This window comes from Rana temporaria, chromosome 4 (genome assembly GCF_905171775.1).
Source record: "Rana temporaria chromosome 4, aRanTem1.1, whole genome shotgun sequence".
Classification (NCBI taxonomy): Eukaryota; Metazoa; Chordata; class Amphibia; order Anura; family Ranidae; genus Rana; species Rana temporaria.
In genome coordinates, this window is record NC_053492.1 from 32583226 (window position 1) to 32610226 (window position 27001).

Here is a 27001-nt window from a genome sequence, read left to right on the forward strand (position 1 = left end):
GGCAAATTGCAGAGGTCTTGAAAAATAAGAGTCAACGCTACAAATATTCACTCTTTGCATAAACTTAAAGGTATTGTAAAGGTTTTTTTTTTTTTTTTTTTTTTTTTTGCACAGAGTGGTCCTGATCCTCCTCTTCTGGGGTCCCTTAGCGGGCGCTCCTGGCTGCTCCTCTTCTCGAGTGCCCCTATGGAGAAAAGCTTTTCATGGGGGCACCCTTGCTGGCACGCTCCCGTGTCCTGCTGCTGCATCCATTGACAGACAGCGGGACTCCGCTCCGCCCACCAGCTCCCGTGTCGCTGGATTTGATTGACTGCAGCAGGAGCCAATGGCTCCTGCTGCTATCAATCCAATGAGGACCAGAGACGGTGGCTGGAGCTGCTGTGTTGGTCCCTGTCGCTAAAAGTAAAAGGGGGCTCTGGTGGGCTGCTGCACTACAGAAGGTTAGAATATATTCTAATATATTATTGAATGCATTAGGGTGAAAAACCTCAGGGGTTGTAAACTCAGTTTTTTTTTTATCTTAATGCATTCTATGCATTAAGATAAAAAGCCTTTGTGTGCAGCAGCCCCCCTCAGCCTCCCATCCAGCAATGTTACAGGAGTGTCTCGACTGCCTGGGACTGTCCCTCCTCATTGGCTGAGAAGGCAGTGCGACTCAATTGGCTCCCGTTGCTGTCAAAGTCAGTGAACCAATGAAGAGGGAGCGGGGCCAGACCGAGGCTCTGTGTCTGAATGGACACATGGAGCTGCGGCTCAGGTGACCACATAGTAAGCTGCTTGCTGTGTGGGCACTTAACAGGAGGGAGGGGCCAAGAGCACCAAAGAGGGACCTGAGAAGAGGAGGATCTGGGCTGCTCTGGTCCAGTTTTGATGCTCACATATCCATTTGTAGGCGCTTTGGGCTGTGGACACGGGTCAGCATGGACACACAAAGCGGTCTGTGGCTACGCAGCCCCCATACACAACACACTGCAATACACCGTGTCCTTACACCTTTCTATGGGGACTAGCATAAACTTTTTCAGCAATTTGGCCTACTGTATCTCTTCTATTGGATCAGACTACATGGGCCAGTCTTCACTCCCTATGTGCATCAGTGAGCCTTGGCCGCCCATGACCACCTGGTTTTCCTTACTTTGAACACTTTTTTTTTTTTTTTGGTCGATCCTGACCTCTGCAGCTCATTTGATGTTCCTAGTCTGCAGTTTTGAAGTTGCTCTGACCCAGTCGTTCAGCCATTGCAATTTGACCCTTCTCAGTCACTCGGATCCTTATGCTTGCCCATTTTTTATTTTTTTTTGCTTTCAACACATCAGTTTCAGGGACAACATGTTCACTTGCTGCCTAAATATATCCCACCCACTTTCAGATTGTAATGAGATAATCAATGTTATTCATGTAACCTGTTATTGGTCATAATGGTGTATGTGTGTGTGTGTGTGTGTGTGTGTGTGTGTGTGTGTGTGTATATATGTATGTATATGTGTGTGTGTGTGTGTGTGTGTATATGTGTGTGTATATATATATATATATATATATATGTGTGTGTGTGTGTGTGTGTGTGTATATGTGTGTGTGTGTGTGTGTGTATATATATATATATATATATATATATATATATATATATATATATATATATATATATATATATATTCTCCTTCTAACTTCTGTTCTTTTCTGCCCACAGGTTATCTATATGGGAGTGGTGTTGTATGCTCCTGCTCTAGCCTTTTATGCAGGTAACAAATGTACAGAAACCGACGTATACATTGTATAGGTGCACAAAACCACCTTTCCAGATTAGTAGCTGAAGAGAATGGGTCCCAGTTATGTGTGCTCGTCATTGAGGGCTTATTTATAAAGGAGATGGAATCAAAGTGATTGTAAATGCTCATAAAAAAAAAAAAAAATTAAAACAAACATATTTATCGACGTATAACATGCACCCCAATTTAAGAGAGAAGTTTCAGGAAAAAAAAACATAAAAAAAAACTAAACCACTTAGAAGCAAAATAATGGTCGGTGTCCCTCTGCAGACTCACCATCTCCTCGTACAGCCGTCATCTCCTGTTCACTCGGTGTCTGCAGTCACATACACAGTCTCGCCTCTGCCATCAGCATTGGACCAGCTCCTGTGATTGACAGAACACTGGTCCAATGCCGGTGGTGGAGGCAAGACTGTGTGAAGTCAGAGCCGAGTAAACCGAAGATGACTGCTCGGTGAATTCCGGCGGCACTCGTTCCCCTCCGAGTCCGAGGTGCACTATCGGTGTATAATACGCACCTGTGATATACGCCGATAAATACGGTACTTGCTCTGTATAGTGATTTTGCACAGAGCAGCCCTGGTCCTCCTCTTCTTGGGTCCCCCCGTCTGCTCTCCTGGCTTCTCTAACACCCCCCCCCCCTTAACCGCGGAATGCCCCCATAGCAAGCTGTTTGCTATAGGGTTACTTGTGTGTGTGTGTGTGTATGCTCGCTCCCAAGGCCAGCTCTGTGCGTACATTGCTCAGGTAAAGAGGGTCTGGGGGAGGCAGGAGGTGTTTTTTTTTTGTTTTTTTGGGGGGGTTTTTTTAACGTTAATGCAGGGAACACATTAAAGTAAAAAAAGTTTGCCTTTTAGAACAACTTTAAAATCTCAGCATTATTTTTTTTTTTTTTTTTTTTTTTGGTTCCATGATTTAAAAAAAAACCTTAACACAATCACATTTCACTCTTGATGTAAAAATATTTGTTGCAATGTTACTAAAGCGCTGGTGTGAATATATAAAATGTGATATAAATATTAAAAGATAATCAAATGATTGCAGCAATTATTATTGTCTTGTTTACTGATATCACAAAAAAAAATCATTATAGATAAGGTGAATAATGTGCTACTATCAACCTTCTAATATTGCACAGTGCTTCAATAAATTACTAATACAAAAAGGGGGGGGGGGAATACAATATAACATATAAATATGCGTCCAATAAAACAAAGTGATTCCAACTACTCCCAAAGTTAATAAATGTTTTCCGTGATAAGACAAAAATTCCAGACACCACATCTGATTGATTTTAAATCAAAAGAACGATACCCAGATGATCAAGGTCAGAGTCTCTGCTTGTATTCACATGCGCCAGACTGCTTTCGAGTCTCGAGATTATGCCGTAATTCTCGAAAGAAATGTGATAAAAAATCATTGCGCAGATAGTATACAGTTGCAAGAAAAAGTATGTGAACCCTTTGAATGATATGGATTTTTGCACAAATTGGTCATAAAATGTGATTTGTGTGTTAAACTAAAAAAAAAAACACAGAGTTAAATGTTACCATGTTTTTATTGAACACACCATGTAAACATTCACAGTGCAGGTGGAAAAAGTATGTGATCCCCTAGACCAGGGATATTCAATTAGCGGACCTCCAGCTGTTGCAGAACTACAAGTCCCATGAGGCATAGCAAGACTCTGACAGCCACAAGCATGACACCTAGAGCTAGAGGCATGATGGGATCTGTAGTTTTGCAACATCTGGAGGTCCGCTAATTGCATATCCCTGCCCTAGACTAATGATATCTCCAAGAGCTAATTGGTGTGAGGTGTCAGCCAACTGGAGTCCAATCAATGAGATGAGATTGGAGGTGTTGGTTACAGCTGCCCTGCCCTATAAAAAAACGCACACCAGTTCTGGGTTTGCTTTTAACAAGAAGCATTGCCTGATGTGAATGATGCCTCGCACAAAAGATCTCTCAGAAGACCTACGATTAAGAATTGTTGACTTGCATAAAGTAAAGCTGGAAAGGTTTACAAAAGTATCTCCAAAAGCCTTGCTGTTCATCAGTCCATGGTAGGACAAATTGGGGTAGATTCATAAAGAAGTTACGCTGGCTTATCTATTGATACGCCGCGTAACTTCTAGGATGCTTCGGCGCATCTTTTTTCTGTATTCAGAAAACAAGATACGCCGGAATTTGGCTAAGATCTGACTGGCGTAGGTCTTACGCTGTCGTATCTTAGTTGCATATTTACGCTGGCCGCTAGGTGGCGCTTCCGTCGATTTACGCGAGGAATATGCAAATTGGGTAGACACGCCAATTCAGAAACGTACGTCCGCCCGGCGCATTATTTTAGGTCTTTTACGTTAGGCTTTTTCTAGCATAAAGTTACCCCTGCTATATGAGGCGTATCCTATGTTAAGTATGGACGTCGGGCCAGTGTCGAATTTTCCGTCGATTACGTTGTTTGCGTAAGTCGTTCGCGAATAGGGCTGTGCGTAATTTACGTTCACGTCGAAAGCATTGGCTTTTTGCGGGTTAATTTGGAGCATGCGCACTGGGTTACGTTCACGGACGGCGCATGCGCCGTTAGTCAAAAACGTCATTTACGTGGGGTCATGTTTTATTTACATAAAACACGCCCACCTCTTCACAATTTGAATTAGGCGCGCTTAGGCTGGCAGATTTACGCTACGCCGCCGTATCTTAGGGCGCAGGTTCTTGGTGAATACAGAACCTGCCTCACTAAGTTGCGGCGTAGCGCATCTGAGATACGCTACGCCCGCACAAAGTTACGGCGGGCTATCTGAATCTAGCCCATTGTCTATAAATAGAGAAAGTTCAGCACTGCTGCTACTCTCCCTAGGAGTGGCCGTCCTGTAAAGATGACTGCAAGAGCAAAGTGCAGACTGCTCAATGAGGTGAAGAAGAATCCTAGAGTGTCAGCTAAAGACTTACAAAAGTCTCTGGCATATGCTAACAAGAACGCGGTGACGTCATCGACTACGACGAGACGGTTCCTCGTCACATTCGATGCCATCTTGATATACCCCACACTAACCTTCTATGCTACCGCGCATGCGCCGAAGTGTTATCGAGCATGTGCGGTTTTTCGCCTCATACAGACGACCGGTTTTCTCGGCAGCTAACACTCTGCCGGCAAACCCGACGAGAAAATAGAGAGAAACCCAGTCGTTTATAGTGTATTTCCCCCCCCCCCCCCCCTTTTTTTTTTTTTTTTTTTTTTTTTTTTTATATTAGTAATTTATTGGAGCATTTATTCTCGTAAAATATCCATTTTAGCTAAACTAAGATTGTAGTTGATGAAAATATAAATGCCTTAATGAGTGATCACATTCCCTCTGCTCTCAGTTGCATAAGGATCTTGGAGCTGGGGGAAGAAGAAGCAACACGCTGGTCTTCCAAAGGAATGGCTGTGCGGGGGGGCATGTCGGCAAAAGTCTGATCATGCTGGGCTGCTCTCATGCCTAGTGTGGTCGGTTTTTAATAGGAAAGCAGAGGGACTGGCAGGAACGGCAGGGATTTCATATAATGTAAACGATACAAAGAGAACAACTGGATACATTCTCGTACAAGTACATGACACAAGCAGGCACATATCAGGAATATGAATTTATTTTATTTTTTTTAGATTAATACTGTTCTGTTTTATGTTTAATACTGTTCTAAACTTAGACGGGCAAGTGCTGTATTCTCAAAGCACTTGCTCCGTCAGTTGCGGCGGTGTAGCATAAATCGGCCGGCGTAAGCCCGCCTAATTCAAATGTGGGACAGGGGGGCGTGTTTTATGTTAATGTTCTGTGACCCGACATGATTGACGTTTTTCACGAACGGCGCATGCGCCGTCCGTGGAAATCTCCCAGTGTGCATTGCTCCTAATACGCCGTGAGGACGTATTGGTTTTGACGTGAACGTAAATTACATCCAGCCCCATTCACGGACGAGTTACGCAAACAACGTAAAATTTCACATTTTGTCACGGAAACGACGGCCATACTTAACATTGGTACGCCGCACTTACGCCACCATATAGCAGGGGTAACGACGCCGGGAAAAGCCTAACGTAAACAGCGTAACTGTACTGCGTCAGCCGGGCGTACGGTCGTGAATTCGCGTATCTAGCTGATTTACATATTTAGACGCGTAAATCAGCGTACACGCCCCTAGCGGCCAGCGTAAATATGCAGTTACGATCCGACGGCGTAAATCTATGCCTAACTAAGAATCAGGCGCATAGATACGACGGCGCAACTCGGAGATACGACGGCGTATCTGGAGATACGCCATCGTATCTCTTTTGAGAATCTGGCCCAAAATGTCTGAAATTCTTAATTTGTTTGCTTTTTGTTGCAGTTACCGGATTCAGCCTGTGGGGGGTGGTGTTGACTATGGGATTGGTCTGCACTCTTTACACTACTCTGGTAAGACTTCTGAGGTTTGATTTATTTATTTATTTTATTTTGTTTATTTTTTATTTTATTTTTTTTACTTGTTGAAAAAAAGGCAATTTATGGTGTTTCATTTAGAGAATACAGAATGCTTTTCTGGTGTAGCTTTTCACTGTATTACGTGTTTTTATAAAATTTTATGCAAATGTCAAAAAAATAATGAAATTTTATAACAATATAAACTCTCACAAATTTTACATATTTTTCTGATCTCTGTGCTGGAAGATCAGACAATCTTTTCATGAAAAACAAAAAAGGGGGGGGTCAATGGAATTTTATAACAATATAAACTCTCAATTACATATTTTTCTGAACTCGGTGCTGGAAGATCAGACCATCTGTGCTGAGAAATTCCGAAACATGTACAATTACTCCGAACGAACAAAAACAAATTGTAACCAACACTGGCTACCTGCTGGCCTTCCAGCTTCTGATTTTATAGAGTTGAGCTCATGCCTGCCTGCCTCATACACCTCATTGTTGGTTATCGGAGTGCTGTGAGCGATGGGTGAGCGAGGACTCGAGGTGCTCAAAGGGTCAGAATTTGCCGACCAGCGCACTCAATTTTGGACTAATTCAAAAGATGTTAACCCCTTCTCACCCGCCCTGGCATCCCCTTAAAATGTTTTTAATTCCCAGGGGGGCGTGAAGAATGGATGATCATGTGACCACTGTGATTGGCTGTCCTAGTGGTCACGTGATCGGAAGCCAGCCTCGCTGGCTACTGATGTTTTTTGGGGAACAAGAGCAATTTCTGATAACTCTGCTTTTGTGCTGGGAGCACACAGGAAACGTACTCCCAGCACATAAACATTGCCTGCCCAGCAGGGCATATGTGTGAAGTGTGGGCATAACGCCAAGGGGTGTAGATTTTTTTTTTTTCTTTAGAAAGCACCCACGAAAAAATAGAATTAACAAATATCATGCAGAGAATGTCCCTTGCTCTGTGTGTGGAAGCAGTGGTCTCTCTGTAAAGATCAGGCAGGGCCCCTATGAGTCAGAGCTAGGTCTCATCTATCAGAGCTTGCTGAATTTAGAACAGACTGTCTTATCAACCGCTGTGTTGGACCTCTGCAGAGAGACCACGGTTTCCACACAGATCCTTCTCTGCAGCATGCTGGTAGTGGACAGGGCTTTCTAGTCCAGGCTGTGGTCGCTTTCTAAAGAAAACCGACCATAAAGGGTTGATTTACTAAAGCTGGAGAGTGCAAAAATGTGGTGCAGCTGTGCATGTTAGCCAATCGGCTTCTAACTTTAGTTTATTTAATTTAATCTTTGACACAAAAAACATGGAAGCTGATTGGTTTCTATGCAGAGCTACACCAGAGTTTGCACTCTCCAGCGTTGGTAATCAACCACTAAATGTTGAACACCGTTTTTAGTTCTGATGAACTTGGAATGGGTTTGGCTGATTTTTGCCAAGTTTAAATGGACTGTATGGAGGAATTGAAGTCTTTAAAGTGGATGTAAAGCCACTCTCACCCTTTCTAAACTACTGCCATAGTGCTGATCTATAAGGATATAGATGCCTCCTGCATGTATCCTTACCTGTCAAATGTCTCCCCTCTGTCTGTTCTAAGAACTGAAAAACTGCAGATTCTGTGGGTGGATCTGTTGTCTGGAGCTCGGTGGGTGGAGTCATGTCAGTAGACTCCCGCCCTCCTCTACACTCGACTTGTCAACAAGCATTTTCCCCTGTGTATTCCTTACACTAAATTCTGCTATGATCACTAACATCCAGTCAAAATCCAGAAAAGTAACGACATGACTTCAGAAAAGGAGTGGGGGTGGCAATTAAAAAATAATGCCTGTCTCCAGGCTTGTGCATGAGATATGTAAATAACTGGTCACTCACAGCAAGGGGGCGGAACGGACTAAGGATTTTCTCCAAGTTCGTTTTATTTCACTGAACAATAAGAGGATTGCTCAGAGCTGGATTAACTCTGTGTGGCAAGACTGGGCACAGATGATAGGAAATCTTATACTGTACATTGTGACATCAAAAAAAAAAATTTGGGTTTACATCCACTGTGCACAAAAAAGATGTCCCTGCATCTGATCTTTTTTCCGATTACCAACTTACTATGTCTAGTTCTACACTTCGTTTCTGTGTGGAGGCTGCCATCTTGGTATAGCCAGTAGTTTGCTTTCTCGTGTCAGAACAATAAATGGATCAGTGCCCCAGCACAGCTTCTGACACTAGCAATCTGAGGCAGCAGTGCCTGAGATCTCACACTGCAGACATATAGTATGAGGCTGTAGGCACAGGAGTGTCTAGGCACACTTGCATACCAGGAAGTGCACTTAAGGGATTTCAGACAGTAGGTGCATTTTCCATAGCTTGGTTGACACTTCCAGATGTTCCCTATAACATCTTCACTTTTCTGAGATGAGTTCCACCTGTAAAGGACCTGGCCCCTTTTTGCGATTCGGCACTTCGTCGCTTTAACTGACAATTGCGCGGTCGTGCGACGTGGCTCCCAAACAAAATTGGCATTTCACAAATAGGGCTTTCTTTTGGTGGTATTTGATCACCTCTGCGGTTTTTATTTTTTTGTGCTATAAACAAAAATATAACGACAACTTTGAAATAAATTCAATATTTTTTTACTTTTTGCGATAATATCCCCAAAAAATATATAAAAAAAACATTTTTTTTTCCTCAGTTTAGGTCGATACGTATTCTACATATTCATGGTAATAAAAACGCAATAAGCGTTTGATTGGTTTGCGCAAAAGTTGGAGCATTTACCAAATGGGGGATAGTTTTATGGCATTTTTTTATAAAAATAAATAAAAATTCTACTAGTAATGGCGGGGATTTTCCGTGACTGTGACATAATGGCGGACACATCGGACACTTTTGACACTATTTTGGGACCATTGTCATTTTTACAGCGAACAGTGCTATAAAAATGCACTGGTTACTGTAAAAATTACACTGGCAGTGAAGGGGTTAACCAGGAGGGGGCGCTGTAGGGGTTAAGTGTGTCCTAAGGGAGTCTTCTTACTGTGGGGGGGCGTGGCTGTGCGTATGACATCACTGATCGTCATTCCCTAACACAGGGAACAGACGATCAGCGACAGCCACACTAGGAAGCACGGAGAGAGGTTTGTTTACACCTACCTCTCCCCGTTCTTCCTCTCTGTTACCCGATCGCAGGACACCAGCGGCGATCGGGTCCGCTGTTCCCGCGGGGATGGTCACTGAGAAGACCGGGTCGCAAGCGTGCCCTGCGACCCACGGCTGGGCTTTTAAAGGGGACATACATGTACTCCCTTGTGCCATTTTGTCAACGTATATCGTCGTGCGGCGGTCCTCAAATAGTTAAGGAGGAAAAACTTCTGACGCTGACCGCCCCCCGTTTTACTCGCCTGAGCCAGTGCGTTCCCTTGGTGGAGACGCGCTTTTCCTCTCTGCCTGTTGTCTCGGCTCTTGATTTGGAAAGATTAATAGCAGCGCAGCCATTGGCTCCCGCTGCTGTCAATCAAATCCAATGATGCGGGCGCCAATTCCTGCGTTCTGTGTGAATGTACAGTACACAGATGACTCTCCTGTAGTGCAAGGGAGGGAGCACAACACTCCACACCAGGGAGAAAGCCTTGCATTACTGTGGGGAGTTACGGACAGAAGAACAGGAAGTGAGGATTTCTCAGAAGAAATAAGGACATTTAAAAGCAAAATGGAAGGATGAGGTAAGTGAAGGAGGACTGCACTAAGGTAAAGGAAGATATTTAGGGAAAATAAATTGTACCTTTACAACCCCTTTAAGCTGACAACAAAACCTGGAAGCTGATTGGTTTCTATGCAGAGCTGAACCAGATTTGTCACTCTCCAGTTTTAGTAAATCAACCCCAGTGTGTCTCGCTAGTGAGGAAGTGACACACACAAGAAGGCTAGTGCTTCACCTCCATGCATTCTCCTCCTTTTTCTAATTCTGGCCTTTATTCGTGTATTAATTAGTCGGGTGGTAATTTTCCAGTGATGACTGATTTATGCTCTTTTCACCAGGGAGGTTTGAAGGCCGTTATCTGGACAGACGTCATTCAGACGATGGTGATGTTTGCTGGACAGCTTGCGGTTATCATTGTTGGTACTGCCAAGGTGGGCGGCATCAAGGAGGTTTGGCAAATTGCCACCGACCACGATAAGATCTCCGGGATAAAGTGAGTGATATGTGATGTTATAACACTGCACCCCTTGGTTACTCTCTCTCGGTCTCTTTCCAGAGCAAGATGAACAGATGGAGTTCTACTTTAACCCTTTTGTTTTGAGTGCCCGTAGGCATATAAATGGTCATTGTAAAGAGGAAACGATCGCCGCTACTCGCGACCAGCCCAGGTAAACAAACGATAAGGCGCAGCCTCAGCCTACATGTTCTAGGTTGTGTGGTGTAGGCTGAGGCCGCTGCTTATCGTTCACCTGCGTTGGCTGAGAGTAGCAGCAATCCTTTCCTCTTTACATTTACTAGCCCCCTGGATTGGTATCAGGATAAACCTGCACCCCATACTTTCACCTCTACTTTTAGCAGTGCCTAAAGCAATATAACGGGTGGCGGTGAACTGGTCGTAACGGGTGGCGGTGAACTGGTCGTAACGGGTGGCGGTGAACTGGTCGTAACGGGTGGCGGTGAACTGGTCGTTGCTTGATCTTGGCTGCACGTTGGGTTGTCCCATTTGTGTGCCTGTGTTTGTGTCAATGGCTCTTCTGAAAAATGTATACTATGCAACGCCCATCGTGTTGGGCAGCACAGTGGCACACTGGGGAGAATAGTGGCTGAGTGGTTAGCACTTCCACATAGCGGGACTAGGGTCGCTAGTTCGAATCCCAACCACGACACTACCACTGACAAAATACTTCCCTGGGAATTACAGACCAGTTAGCCTAACCTCAATAGTATGTAAGCTCTTGGAGGGGATGCTAAGGGACTATATACAAGATTTTAGTAATGAGAACTGTATCATTGGCAGTAATCAGCATGGATTCATAAAGAATCATTCTTGCCAAACCAATCTATTAAAGTGGAGTTCCACCCATAAATATAACATTACATCAGTAGTTTTAAAAAAATGTCATTAGTCCTTTACGAAAAAAATATTTTTTTTTAGATGCCTTCAAAGTGTTGTTGCTAGGCAGAATAGTTAATATTCCCACTTCCTGCACCTAGGTGCTTAATGCTTCCTAACCTACACCGCACAGACTCCTGGGAATGTAGTGGGTGTAACTTTCCAGGAGTCTGTGCACTCCCCAGTCTCAAAGAATCATGTGACTTGGACAGCACAGGTGCTGAAACCTGATCTGACACTGCTTGTGCAGCACTGAGCATGTGCGAGATTTGCAAGGAAGTCATACAGTCTGGCTTCATGATGCCCACACTTAAGATGGCCCCAGTCAATTTCTATTTTATAAAGTGTCTAAATGCTGTAACAACCTAACAAAACGGACCTTAGTTTACAGACTAACTTTACTAGAATACATTAAGCTTGTGTATTACAGGGGGATTTATATTTAAAAAGTGAAATTGTGCTCCGGAACTCCGCTTTAACCTATGAGGAGGTGAGCTGCCTTCTAGATAAAGGAAGGCCCATAGACATAGTGTATCTGGACTTTGCAAAAGCATTTGATACAGTTCCCCATAAAAGTTTACTGAACAAAATAAGGTCCGTTGGTGTGGACCATAGGGTGAGTACATGGATTGAAAACTGTCTACAAGTGCGAGTTCAGAGGGTGGTGATAAATTGGGAGTACTCTAAATGGTCAAGGGTGGAAAGTGGGGGGGCCCCCAGGGTTCTGTCCTGGGACCAATTTGTTTTAATTTATTCATAAATGACCTAGAGGATGGGATAAGTAGGGATGGGATGGGATGGAGTATGCTGTCCAGTTCTAGGCACCAGTCCTCAGGAGGGATGTACTGGAAATGGAGCAAGTACAAAGAAGGACAACAAAACAAAACAAAAAAGGGTCTGGAGGATATTGGTTATGGGGAAAGTTTGCCAACACTGAACTTATTCTCTCTGGAGTAGAGACACTTGAGAGCAGATATGATTTCTATGTACAAGTACCGTACTGGTGACCCCACAATAGGGATAAAAAATGTCCGCTGTAAGGGAATTTAATAAGACACGTGATCATTCAGTAAAATTAGAAGAAAAGAGGTTTAACCTTAAACTATGTAGAGGGTTCTTTACTGTAAGAGCAGCAAGGATGTGGAATTCCTTCCACAAGCGGTGGTCTCAGTGGGGGGCATTGATAATTTCAAAAAACTATTAGATAAGCACCTGAAGGACCACAACATACAGGGATATACAATGTAATACTGACATATAATCGCACACATAGGTTGGACTTGATGGACTTTTTGTCTTATTTCAGCCTCACCTACTATATAACTATGTAATTTCAAATGACCCTTCCTTTCATTACAGCTTCAACCCAGATCCATTCACCCGTCATTCTGTCTGGTCCCTGGGTATTGGAGGAATTTTCCTGATGCTGTCATTGTATGGAGTGAACCAGGCTCAAGTGCAGCGTTACCTCAGTTCCCGGACAGAGAAGGAGGCCGTCATGTGAGTGGGGATGTATAAAGGGAATGTGTGGCGCTTTTGCATATTTTCCGTTCTTTATCATGGTTAGCCCAACATTTAGAGAGGGGCAGCTTGCCAAAAAGTGAGCTATGAGGGCAGCTATTATGACCTCCTGTCTGTGCCCACCTACAATACTGTCATTGTGGACACATGTAAAGAAAGCTTCTGTCCACTTATGACTGGCTAAGCCAAGTTATGTTTGGACTCCCAGTGTATGTGCCTGTGGCAAGGCACAACATGCATGCATTGTAACAACTTAAGGGACTGAGCCTCTTTCTGAGATTTGGTGTTTTTGTAGCAAAAAACATATACCCTAGAGAATAAAATGGTGGTCGTTGCAATACTTTTTTTTCACACCGTACTCGCGTTTTTTTTTTTTTTTTTTTTTTTAGATTGTGAAAGATGTTACGCTGAGTAAATTGATACCCAACATGTCACGCTTCAAAATTGCGCCCGCTCGTGGAATGGCAACAAACTTTTACCCTTAAAAATCTCCATAGGCGATGTTTAAAAAAATCTACAGGTTGCATGTTTTGAGTTGCAGAGGAGGTCTAGGGCTAGAATTATTGCTCTGGCTCGAACGATCGCGGCAAAACCTCACGTGTGGTTTTAACACCGTTTTCTTTATCGTTACATCACGGGACACAGAGCGGCATTCATTACTATATGGGTTATATGGAGTACCTTCAGGTGATAGACACTGGCAATCTCAAACAGGAAATGCCCCTCCCTATATAACCCCCTCCCATAGGAGGAGTACCTCAGTTTTTACGCCAGTGTCTTAGGTGTTAGTCATGGTTTAGCTTGCCTCCGCATCCTTGGGATTAGGTGAGCTAACCGGTTCTGTCCAAAAAAGCCTCAGCGCTAAAGTGGTCAGTAACCGGACCCCAAACCCTTGGGGTATAGCCCATAATGCTTTTCTTTTTAGAGAGCTGGACCCTGGGCCCAGAACTTAGAAAACCTTTGGGTACCTAATGTTTCTGTTGCCAGGGTGCTATATGGGCCCAGGACAGTGGATCCTTCATAGGAACCCAGGGCCTGAAGGTCTAGACATCCCCACCGAGATGGGGGAAGATTGGGCCTCTTGCTTGGCAAAGTCCTGCGGCATGGAGCAGGTAAGTGAGGGGAAAACTTGCGGAACTTGGTTCTTAGCAGGTTTTTTCTGGGGGGTCACAGGGGACATGCCTAAAGTTATGCACTGCATCTGGCAAACTAGTCACATATCATAAAGATAGGATGGCTCTATATGTATTATTCCCCATAAGATGTGACCTCCCTTGTAGTGTTGGAAAAGCATTGAGTTGGGGCCTGTGTGATATAAAAGTATATGTGTGTGTCAGAGAGCTGTGCTTACCTGCAAGCCTCCAGGCGATGCTCCATTCAGTCTTCCTCCTCAGAGCCTGCAAAGCAGGCAAAACGCTGACCTCCTCGTGGTTCCAGGCTGCAGGCTGCAGTTTGCTGGAGCAGAGAGGTCCCTTCCTCCCAACCCCCCCCCCCCCCCTGTCGGGAGGGGCATTTCCTGTTTGAGATTGCTGGGGGGGAAGGGCGGGTCGGTGGCTTAAGGAAGGGGCGGCCCTTCCTTGTTTGTTCCATTCAATACTGGGGAACTGGGGAGGAAAGACCAGAGCGGCAGCACGGGGCGCCGAGGACACACAGTGGCCAGAAAGAATATTGCAGTCTTCAGAAGACTGTTTTCAAGCCTAGGAATAGGCTGTTTCTTTTCCATCTCATAGTTTTTCTTGCAATACTACTCAGGGGGACAGAATGTTTTTTCTTTCCTAGATTGAAAAAAAAAAGAAAAAAAAAAAAAAAAAAGTGTCATCTAGGGGAGAGGAAGCATTTTTTATCCCCCAAACAGGTGTTTGGGCATTTAACTATTTATAGTCCCAGGTACCAATAAGCTAGCAGGTGTACCTCGGTATTGTACCATGGCATCCGGGTCAGAGGGTACAAGAGGTGGGGATTCCCCCAGAGAGTCTGAGGTCTCGGACAAAGCTATGCCGCTGCTTTCCCCACAGGGAGCCTTGGGGCCATCGGGATCTGGGGCTGGAGCTGACGCGGGTCAGTCCAACCCTAAGATGGTCACGGAGGAGGTATTACTCACCTCTTTAAAAGAGATGCAGAAAAGCATGGGAAAAATGATAGCCGCAGCTATGCGGGGCAGTAAGCGGAATAGATCTCCGTCGCCCGAGCGCGGACCCTCAGAAGAGGAGGTCCTTTCCTCAGGGGAATTGGACGACCTCTTGGACAAGGACCAAGTAGGTTCAGGGATCGAAGATCCGGATACAGAGGAGTCTGGGGCAGTCTCCCTGAGGGAGAGCTGGTGGATTCAAGGATTGTCGGACTTGGTCCATAAGGCATTCAACTTGCCAGTACCAGATCTCCAGGTATCGACGGTTTCAGCTTTGGGCTCACTGAGGGCGCCTCAAAGCAATGCTGTGTTTCCGATCCATCCTCTATTAGAGGGAGTTTTGTTCCAAGATTGGAACAAGCCAGATAAGATCTTCTTACCACCTAAAAGATTCTCTGTCCTATATCCTATGGAAGATAAATTTTCCAAAAAATGGGCTACTCCTGCAGTGGACGCAGCCATCTCATGTGTTAACAAATCGTTAACATGCCCTGTAGAAAACATACAGGTGTTCAAGGATCCAGTTGATAAGCGCTTGGAAGCACTACTTAAGAACTCCTTCACTACTGCAGGGGCAGTAGTACAGCCAGCTGTGGCTGCGATTGGGGTCGCTCAAGCATTATCGGATCAATTTAAGCAGATGCTTAAACTTATTCCTGCCCAGCAGGCAGAAGAATTTTCGGATGTCCCTAAGGCCATATGTTTTACGGTAGACGCAATCAGGGATTCTATCCAGCAAGCGTCACGTTTATCGTTATCCCTTATCCATATGAGAAGACTCTTATGGTTAAAAAGCTGGGAGGCTGAGCCCCCATGCAAGAAGCTCCTGGTAGGGTTCCCCTTCCATGGAGGACGACTCTTCGGAGAAGACCTAGATAAATACATTCAGACCATTTCAAACGGCAAGAGTACTCTCTTGCCAACTAAGAAGAAGTATCAGGGGCCTGCGTTTAAACGACAGTATTCCCCTGGGCAGGGGCCCTCTAATGCCAAGCAGTATCGACGGCCTCCTGCAAAAGCAAACTTCGGCTTCAACAGCAAGTCACAAGGACAGGCTGCTAGAGGCAGAAAGCAGTGGTTTCGCAAACCAGCAAAACCAGCCCCCAAGCCAACCTTATGAAGGGGCGCCCCCACCCACGAAGGTGGGGGGAAGGCTGCGACTCTTTTCAGAGATTTGGGAAGCCAGCATTCCCGACGAGTGGGTACGGTCTTCCGTGGCCACAGGCTACAAATTAGATTTCCTAAGGTTTCCTCCTCCTCATTTCCAGGAGTCGAGGATTCCAAACGATCCGGAGAAGGGAGCCGCATTAAGATCGGCATTAGATCATCTACTTTCCCAGGAGGTAATAGTAGAGGTACCAGTCCTGGAACAGGGGCTGGGTTTCTACTCCAACCTATTCATCATCCCAAAGTCCAATGGAGATGTCAGGCCAATTTTGGACCTAAAGATGGTAAATGCATACCTAAAGGTCCGCTCATTTCGGATGGAATCCGTGCGGTCAGCAGCTGCCACACTCCAAAAGGATCAGCCACATCAAAGATACCTACGCTTTATGGTGGCTTCGCGTCATTTCCAATTCGTGGCGCTTCCCTTCGGGTTGGCTACGGCCCCCCGGGTGTTCACGAAGGTCCTAGCTCCAATCCTAGCCAAGCTAAGGATCCAAGGGGTCACGATCCTAGCATACCTGGACGACCTCCTAGTCATAGACCACTCGTCTCCCGGCTTGGAGCGAGCAGTGGCCCTCACGGTCCAATACCTCGAGAGGTTCGGCTGGGTCCTAAATCGAGAAAAGTCAGCTTTCCTGCCCACAAGGCAGTTGGAATATCTCGGCATGAGATTAGACACAGAACAACAAAGAGTGTTCCTACCTCTGAGGAAGGTCAAAGCCATCAAGGAATTAATCCTACTGGTTCTAAGCAAGAAAGAACCAACTATTCGCCTATGTATGAGGTTACTAGGCAAGATGGTGGCCACATTCGAGGCGGTACCATACGCCCAGAGCCACACTCGCATCCTACAGGCAGCCATCCTGTCAGCATGGAGCAGAAGGCCACAGGCCTTGGATATCCCGTTGCCGCTCTCATCAAGAGTCCGACAAGGTCTGTGTTGGTGGTTAGACCCCCAGAATCTACTGAAGGGGAAGTCTTTCAGCCCAGTGGCTTGGAAGATAGTGACCACAGACGCCAGCCTGACGGGCTGGGGAGCAATTTTGGATGGTTGCACTCGCCAAGGTACTTGGGCAAAGCCAGAGAAGCAGTTGCCCATCAACATCTTGGAGCTCAGAGCTGCTCGACTAGCCCTCAGGGCTTGGACGTCAAAATTGCAGGGGTTCCCGGTGAGAATTCAATCAGACAATGCCACGGCCGTGGCATACATAAATCACCAAGGGGGAACCAGGAGTCAAGCCGCTCAGAGAGAGGTGAGCTTGATTCTCCTATGGGCAGAGGCTCATGTGCCCTGCATATCGGCAATATTCATTCCAGGAGTGGACAACTTTCAGGCGGACTTCTTAAGCCGCCAGACTCTATGTCCGGGGGAATGGTCTCTGCATCCACAAGTCTTTCAAGCACTCTGCCAAAAATGGGGAGTGCCGGACGTGGATATCATGGCATCGAGACTCAACAAAAAGCTAGACAGGTTCATGTCCCGCTCAAGGAATCCGATGGCCTGCGGAACCGATGCGCTGGTTTGCCCTTGGCATCAGTTCAAACTTCTTTATGCGTTTCCCCCGCTCCAGTTACTACCCCGCCTGCTGCGCAGGATCCGGGTGGAGCACATACCAGTTATCCTGGTAGCTCCAGCATGGCCCAGAAGGGCATGGTACTCACTAATCCTAAGGATGGTAGTGGGAGACCCTTGGACTCTGCCTCTAACGCCAGACCTGCTATCGCAAGGTCCGATCCTCCACCCTGCCTTACGGCATCTAAATTTGACGGCCTGGAAGCTGAATCCTTGATTCTCAGGGGTAGAGGTCTGTCTCAGAAAGTAATCTCTACCCTAATCAGAGCCAGGAAACCGGTCTCTAGGGTGATTTATCACAGGGTCTGGAAGGCCTATGTAGGCTGGTGTGAGTCCAAGCTATGGCTTCCTCGCAAGTTCACCATCGATAGAGTTTTAAGTTTTCTCCAGCTAGGAGTGGATAAAGGATTGGCATTAAGCACAATCAAAGGACAGATTTCTGCCCTGTCAGTGTGGTTTCAGCGGCCGCTGGCCACCCACTCGCTGGTTAAGACCTTCCTTCAAGGGGTCTTACGTATTAAACCTCCAGTTAAATCCCCGCTTTGTCCGTGGGATTTAAATCTTGTTCTGTCAAGTTTACAGAAACAACCGTTTGAGCCGTTGGCTGAAATTCCTTTGGTTTTACTGACAAGGAAGTTAGTATTTTTGGTTGCCATAGTTAACGCAAGAAGAGTTTCGGAACTGGCGGCCTTATCCTGTAAGGAACCATATCTTATTTTTCATAAGGACAGGGTCGTTCTCCGCCCTCATCCTTCCTTCCTACCGAAGGTTATATCCAGTTTTCATTTGAACCAGGATTTGGTATTACCATCCTTCTTCCCTAAACCTACTTCCAGAAAGGAAGGGTTGCTGCATACCTTGGATATTGTCAGGGCCATGAAGGCCTATCTTAAAGCTACAAAGAAGATCCGGAAAACAGATGTGCTGTTCATTCTACCGGATGGGCCCAAGAAGGGGCAGGCAGCTGCAAAATCCACCATTTCTAGGTGGATTAAGCAATTAATCACTCAGGCCTACGGCTTGAAAGGGTTGCCTCCTCCAGTATCATTAAAGGCTCATTCTACTAGGGCCATGGGCGCCTCCTGGGCAGCACACCACCAGATCTCTATGGCTCAAGTTTGCAAGGCGGCAACCTGGTCTTCTGTCCACACATTTACAAAATTCTACAAGTTGGACGTAAGAAGGAATACTGATACTGCCTTCGGGCAGGCAGTGCTGCAGTTTGAGACCCTCGGATTCCGGGGGCTCCTCTTTTTTTTTTAGTAAAATTTAAGATTATTTTTCTCAACTAAGTTGGATTTATTATGATTTGAGTATACCTCTAAATTAAATCCTTTTGTCTTGGAGATGTTCTCCCTCCCCTCATTGTAAGCATTGCTTTGGGACATCCCATATAGTAATGAATGCCGCTCTGTGTCCCGTGATGTAACGATAAAGAAAAAGAGATTTTTAATACAGCTTACCTGTAAAATCTTTTTCTTGGAGTACATCACGGGACACAGAGCTCCCACCCCTCTTTTTGAGGACCATTTTGGGAGGCATACTGCTTGCTACAAAACTGAGGTACTCCTCCTATGGGAGGGGGTTATATAGGGAGGGGCATTTCCTGTTTGAGATTGCCAGTGTCTATCACCTGAAGGTACTCCATATAACCCATATAGTAATGAATGCCGCTCTGTGTCCCGTGATGTACTCCAAGAAAAAGATTTTACAGGTAAGCTGTATTAAAAATCTCTTTTTTATACGGGTGCTACTCACGTATGCGTTCCCTTCTGAATGTGAGCTTGGTGGGACGGGGGTGCGTTTAAAACTTTTTTTTTTTTTTTTCCTCTCATTTTTATTCAGTTTTTTTGTTTTTTTACATTTTAAAAAAAAAACACTTTTACTCCTTTTACAAGGAATGTAAACATCCCTTGTAATAGAAAAACAAGCATAACAGGACCTCCTTAAATGAGAACTGGGGTCAAAAAGACCTCGGGTCTCATATTTACACTGAAATGCAATAAAAAAAAAATTGTCATTTGAAAAAATTTTAATTTAAATTGTTTTGAAATTTTAAAAGAAAATGTCCCTTTTAAGAGCTATGGGTAGAAGTGACGTTTTGACGTCGCTTCCGCCCTGCAATGATATGGAGAAGAAACAACAAAAGAAAACATTTTCCAACCAGGAAAAAACACTGCGCTAAAAAGTAAATGTGAAAAAGGATTTTCCCACGATAATGGGATAGGAAGCTGCCAGTACCAGAAAAATGTAGATACCAAATTTTAGAACAATACGTATAGCAAGGTACAGCGCTAAGTACATAAACTGTGATAAACTTAATGTGTGAACACAAGTGTGAATAAATGACTGAACATAAATAGAATCAATATTACAAAATTGAAAAAATTGATATATCAAAGAAAAATGAAAATAATGAAAAAAAGTTCCAAATCTGTGAGTAGGAAATGAAAAACAAAAGAAGCGAAAAGAGTCCATATGCTATGATTCACATCGGTGCACATAAATTAAATGTGTGAAAAGAGGAGTCTTCTTCCACCAGTGTAACACCCAAAGTAGTGTTAATGTAGTCTCCTTACCAAAGGTAGATGACCGTTATTACAGCGGTCTCTCTGAGCACAGGGGTTTAAAGTCTCCCAAAAGACTCAATCCAGATGGTCGGTAGGCAGCGGATGGTGACTCAATGTCTCATAGGGTAAGAAACAGAAAGAGGTCCCATCGCGTAATACCGTTTTAAAAATAGTTTAATGCTGCTAAAAAGTTGCACTTGCATTTAGGCTGTCAAATTCAGGCAGGAAAAACAACGTGGAGGGATGCGGCGTCTCCTCAAGATTTCCCCTGTCCGTGGTACTCCGTAACGGTGTGTCTCCGTGTGAGAAGCGTGATGACGTTGAATTAGCTAGGCCACACCATGATATGGAGAAGGGTGGGAGCCATCTTCCCCTCACTTATCTCCATACCTAATGGGGACAAGAACCCCATCGCCTCTGCTGCTACTGACGGCTCCGGAGAGCGACGGGAGAGGGGCCCACTGTTTAAAAGTGATCTCGCTGCGAATCGGCCGCAGAGACCACTTTTATCTAAAGCAGACCGCCTGCACTTGTAGAGGATACAGAGGTTATGGTAGCTAGCTGCTACCATAACGGTATTCCTCTTCAAAGTAGCCACGTAAACCAACGGCGGGCGGTCCGGAAGTGGAACTTCCGCTTAATCCACTCCTCGCCCCCTTACATGCCACATTTGGCATGTAATTTTTTCGGGGGGGGAGTGGGGGCTTTAGGAGGAGTGGGACTTCCTGTCCTGCTTCCTCCTTCCGCCGAGGGGCTGCAAAGGCGAGTAGTCTAATCGCCTTTTGGCAGCCCCTCCCTGTAGGCGATCGCCTGGGACACGTGACAGGTCCCAGGCGATCGCCTGTCCAATCAGATAGCGCAGCGCCGCTCGCGCATGCGCAGTGGGTGCCCGCCCGTGAAGCCGAAAGCTGTGGGCCGGGTGCCCACACTTAAAGCGGGGGTTCACCCTATAAAATTAAAAAAAACATATTTTTTTTCTTCTAGCCTAAAATTCGGCATTGTAGCGCGAGCTACAGTATGCCGGTCTTAATTTTTTTTTATCGCCGTACTCACAGTGTAATCGTACATAGTAGATTCCGACTGCCCACGGGGAATGGGCATTCCAATCCAGACGGAAGGTGATTGACGGCCGGCTCTGGCGCGTCACGCTTCTCCGGAAATAGCCGAAATAGGCTTGGCTCTTCACGGCGCCTGCTCATAGTCTGTGCGCAGGCGCCGTGAAGAGCCGAGACCTACTCCGGCTGTCTTCGGGGAGCGTGACGCGCCAGAGCCGGCCGTCAATCACCCTCCCTCTTGAAAGGAACGCCCATTCCCCGCGGCAGACGGAATCTACTATGTACGATTACACTGTGAGTACGGCGATAAAAAAATTAAGACCGGCATACTGTAGCTCGCGCTACAATGCCGAATTGTATGCTACAATGTTGTTCTGCAGGGTGAACCACCGCTTTAAAATGACGCCGGCCGGAGAGGGGGGGGAGAGGAGAGGAGCGGAGCCTCGGCCGGCGCATCGCTGGAACGTGGAGCAGGTAAGTGTCTGTTTATTAAAAGCCAGCAGCTGCACTTTTTGTAGCTGCTGACTTTTAATAAACATTAAAAATTACTGGAACACCCTTTTAAACTTCCTCGGGTCTATTGATGTCTTAACCTCTTTTTCAGTAGTAGCAGCAGGGGCCTTTAGGACTGAGGGGACACGGGCCCCGTGCTGTCTTCAAAACCAACCTGTGTCACTCTCTACAATTGATACTCCATGAATTCGGCTTCTTTGTAAAAACTGCAGGCATACCATGAGTTAGGTCCTGCCTGCCCCCTCATAGACTAATCTCTGTTGTACACAGTGAATCTGGAAAGTATTCACAGCGCTTCACTTTTCTTCCACATTTTGTTATGTTACAGCCTTATTCCAAAATAAATGAAATTCATTATTTTCCTCAAAATTCTACAAACAATATCCCATAATGACAATGTGAAAAAGTTTGTTGGAAATCTTTGCAAATTTATTAAAAATTTAAAAACGGAAAAAAATCCCATGTATATAAGTATCACAGCCTTTGTTCAATACTTTGTCGAAGCACTTTTGGCACCAATAACAGCCTCAAGTCTTTCTGAGTATGATGCTACAAGCCTGGCACTCCTATTTTTGGTCAGCTTCTCCCATTCTTCATTGCAGGACCTCTCAAGCTCCATCAGGTTGGATGGGGAACATATGTGCACAGCCATTTTCAGATCTCTGCAGAGATGTTCAATCAGGTTCAAGTTTGGGCTCTGGCTGGGCCACTCAAGGACATTTGCGTTGTCCCGTAGCCACTCCTTTGTTATCTTCCCTGTGTGCTTGTCCTGTTGGAAGTTGAACCTTTGACCCCAGTCTGAGGTCGAGAGCGCTGTGGAGCAGGTTTTCATCAAGGATGACTTTGTACATTGCTGCATTCATCTTTCCCTCAATCCTGACTAGTCTCCCAGTTCTTGCTGCTGAAAAACATCCCAACAGCATAATGCTGCCACCACCATGCTTCACTGTAGGGATGGTATTGGCCACTTAATGAGTGAAGCCTGGTTCCCTCCAGACGCCTGCCATTCAGGCCAAAGAGTTGAATCTTTGTTTCATCAGACCAGAGAATTTTGTTTCTCATGGTCAGAGTCCTTGAGGTGCCTTTTGACAAACTCCAGGCGAGCTGTCATGTGCCTTTTACTGAGGAGTGGCTTCCGCCTGGTCACTCTATTATACAGGCCTCATTGGTGGAGAATCTGCAGAGATGGTGGTTCTTCTGGGAGGTTCTCCACAGAGAAATGCTGGAGCTCTGTCAGTGACCATCGGGTTCTTGGTCACCTCCCTAAGACCCTTCTGCCCTGCTTGTTTAGTTTGGCCAGGCGGAAGAGTGCTGGTGATTGCAAACTTCTTTCATTTATGGATGATGGAGGCCACTGTGCTCATTGGGACCTAATGCTGCAGAAATGTTTCTGTACCCTTCCCCAGATCTGTTCCTCAAAACAATCCTGTCTTGGAGGTCTACAGACAATGCCTTGGACTTCATGGCTTGGTTTGTGCTCTGACATGCACTGTTAACTGTGGGACCTTATATGGACACGTGTGTGCCTTTCCAAATCATGTTCAATCAACTGAATTTACCACAGGTGGACTCCAATCAAGTTGTAGAAACATTTCGAGGATGATCTGTGGAAACAGGAGGCACCTAAAGCATTTTGAAGGTCATGGCAAAGGCTGTGAATACTTATGCACATGTGATTTTGTTTATTTTTTTTATTTTTAATAAATTTACAAAGATTTCAAACAAACTTATTTCACGTCGTCATTATGGGGTATTGTTTGTAGAATTTTGAGGAAAATAATGAATTTAATCCATTTTGGAAAAAGGCTGTAACATAACAAAATGTGGAAAAGGTGAAGCGCTGTGGATACTTTTCAGGTTGACTGTATATCTGACAGGTTTATTGTGCTACAGGTAGATGACTTCCGGAACGCTGACACTGTGATCTTGGCTCCTTTTAGAAGCAGAGTTACTTGAACTGATATGCCCGTCCCTCCAATGCTTCTGCCCATTCACAGAAGCCTTTGTATTATGTAAACTCATTCACAAAATACAAAGGCTTCTGTGAATGGGCAGCAAGTTGAGAAGGGGCGGGCATAGCTGTTCTGTGTGCTTCTGTTCTCTCACAGCTGGAGTGTATCCTCCCCGGGGTTTTCTATAAACCTGTCACATATAAGTAATAGAGATAAGTCCAGGAGGTGATATGGCACCTAACTGGACTTGACTTATAATGTGCCTACACCTATTGCAAAAATTGCTGGATTTCGGCTTTAATTTGTGGCCTTTTTATTGTTGGAGTTTATCTTTGGCTGCTATTGACGTGCTAATTCTGAAATGGCCTGTAAGTTAGAAATTCTGATTTAAATTTGTCTTCGCAGGTCCTGCTATGCTGTGTTTCCCTGCCAGCAATTGGTTCTGGCTTTGGGGTGTCTGACCGGCCTGGTGATGTACGCTTATGATCAAAAGAATAATCTCTTTACCCCTGAAATCAAAGCTGTGCCAGACCAGGTAATTTCCACAGCTTACCAGGTGCTTGTATGGGGAGATGTAGTAGATAATCCTGGGATACCCTCAGGAACTACAGGTTCTACCTAGCCTGTTGTGGCAGGGAGCATGTCGTGGCAGTCATGAAGTTACATGGATCTTCTTGTCAAAATCGACCATGCAACTGTATTTACTCAAACGAACAAACTTTCTAATGTTGTGAAGAAATGTTTGTTAAAAATGTAAGGATGAATATCTCTCGCTCTGCTGATCAATCTCCTGATCATTATCTTGAGGTTTAGACTCGGCTTACATAGTGTATCTAAAGCAGGCGTGTATTGTTGTCTGTCTTCCTAATTGTAGGGGGTTCACCCTCCTAGCTTGTCTTGATGTCATTGAGAAATAAAGTGATAGAAAAAACAGTTGTCACTGAAACAGGGTATTTGCCTAAAAAGGTTTCTTTTCACTTTTGGGAGCTTTCCTATTTGTCATGTCCCTGCGACAAGATGTGATGGGGGGGGGTTTGCTGGTTTTTAGCCATTTTTTGTTCTAACCAAAGTTGAAGAAAGTCTTGGTTTAGATAAGCTATAAAGAAACCGTCATCTCATCAACATGGGTGGGAAAGTGTCCCAGTGGCGGCTGGTGCTAAAAAAAAATGTGGGTGGGTGCAAACAAACGAAAAAAAAAAAAATCAATTGCAGGCACTGTGCCCATCAATTGCAGGCACTGTGCCCATCAATTGCAGGCACTGTGCCCATCAATTGCAGGCACTGTGCCCATCAATTGCAGGCACTGTGCCCATCAATTGCAGGCACTGTGCCTATCAATTGCAGGCACTGTGCCCATCCATTTGCCGCTACTGTGCAACCCCTGCCCGCCCGGCACTTACCTTTCTCGGTGGGGCAGCGGGTCATGGCGGTGAGGTCCTCCACGCTCCTTGATGTCTTCTCCCATCCTCTGCTATGATTGGACGCCTAATAGGCGTCCAGTCACAGCACCTGTCATTTCAGCCAATCAGGTGAAAGGTAACAGACCCGAGCACCTGATTGGCTGAGATGCATTTCATTGTAAGGAGAGCGAATGAATATTCACTTTCCTAACACAACGCTGAGTGAACTGCGAGCGCCCAGCATGGTGCCCGCTGTTCACCTTTTTTTACGCCTATTGGGACCTATGGCTCCAATCGGGTGCTTCCAAAAAATACCCTGCCGCTGTAATTCAGGCTCCCGGCGCTCAAAGAGGGGCAGGGCACCCAATTAAGGGGGAGGCAGTGGTGACCATAGATAGATTTATACAATGCATAAATCTATCTATGGTGATAGACAGGTGGCAGGAGAGAGGGGGCGGCGCCCGTGCGCCCCTTATGGCCGCACCGCCACTGCCGCGTCCCCTCAAACAGCCTCCCGAACCTCCATAACTCCCTTACTGGCCCTTACCTGCAACACTTTCCTCTTCCTAAGTCACTAGGCTCACACTTAGATCACTGACACATGTCAGTTCGGCTTTGGATTTAGGAGTGGAAGGCTCTGTGAGGGAATGCTAGTAAAGTGAGTATAAGGGATCAAGGTAAACAATGTTGGTGTTTTTATGTCGGTGCCTTCTGAAAATGCTGGTTTTATGGCTGTCCGTGAATTCACATACACATATTATGAAGTCCAACAGCACTCTGAATTTGCTTGCTGCATACTTGTATCGGATCAGCAATAAAAGTACTGAAGTCAGAGACTTGGCCTGACAACCTGAAGACCTCCGTAAATGAAAGGGGTGGGCAACTACATGGCAAATGAGATTTATCGTTGAAAAATGTAAGGCAATGCACTTGGGGGCTAAAAATAAGAATGCAAGTTACTAGCTAGGGGGGGGGGGGGGGGGGGGGGGGAATCCAGGATGGAAAAATATCTGGGGGTCCTGGTAGATGACATGCAATGCCAAGCTGCAGCAAGAAAAGCAAGCTGCATATTAGCATGCATTACAAAGATCTTTACTCAAGAGATAGGATTATAATTTCTTCCACTTTATAAGACTCTGGTCCAGCCACATCTGGAGTATGCTGTTTCTTGTGACCATTCCTCGAGAAGGATGTGCTGGAACTGGTGAGAGAGTCCAGAGGAGGGCAACAAAGCCAATTAAGGGACCTCGGTTACGAGGATCGACTTCAAGCATTGAACGTATTCTCTCTGGAAAAGTGACGCACGGAAGGGGATATATTAGCGATATAAAAATACCTCAATAGTGATTCTAGCAATAGGGAAAACTTTTTCAGTTTCAGAGTGCTGAAAGTGGTTGTAAAGGCAGAAGTTTTTTTTTGTTGTTATCTTGATGCATTAAGATATAAAAACCTTCTGGGTGCAGCATACCCCCTAATACTTTTCCTAAGGTCCATCTAGATCTAGCGATTGTTGCACAAGAGACTCAACTGTCCAGGACTCCCCTCCTCATTTGCTGAGACAGCAGTGTGGCGCCATTGGCTTCTACTGCTATCAATCAAAGTCAGTGAGCCAATGAGGAGAGAAGGAGGCGGGTCTGGGCCGCAGGCTCCATGTCTGAATGGACACAAGAAGCTTGGCTCGGGTGCGACCACAGGAAGCTGTTTGCTGTGGGGGCACTGAACAGGAGGGAGGAGCCAGGAAGGGTTGCCTGGGACAGTCCCGCATTTTGCAGGACTGTCCCAGGTACCTTCATTCCAGGACAATACAGTGTCCTGGAATGAAACTG

The 27001-nt window shown here is 45.5% G+C and overlaps 1 protein-coding gene across 3 annotated transcripts in view; it reads left to right on the forward strand.

Annotated features, from left to right (window-relative positions):
- Positions 1 to 27001, forward strand: part of SLC5A6 (solute carrier family 5 member 6) — a 121076-nt gene that overhangs the window by 58053 nt on the left and 36022 nt on the right. For all 3 annotated transcript variants that reach the window (XM_040348200.1, XM_040348202.1, XM_040348201.1), the window contains exons 6-10: positions 1688 to 1739; positions 6135 to 6202; positions 10242 to 10396; positions 12656 to 12796; positions 24181 to 24310. In XM_040348200.1, coding sequence (XP_040204134.1) covers positions 1688 to 1739; positions 6135 to 6202; positions 10242 to 10396; positions 12656 to 12796; positions 24181 to 24310 — 546 coding nt within the window. The remainder of the gene's footprint in view (positions 1 to 1687; positions 1740 to 6134; positions 6203 to 10241; positions 10397 to 12655; positions 12797 to 24180; positions 24311 to 27001) is intronic.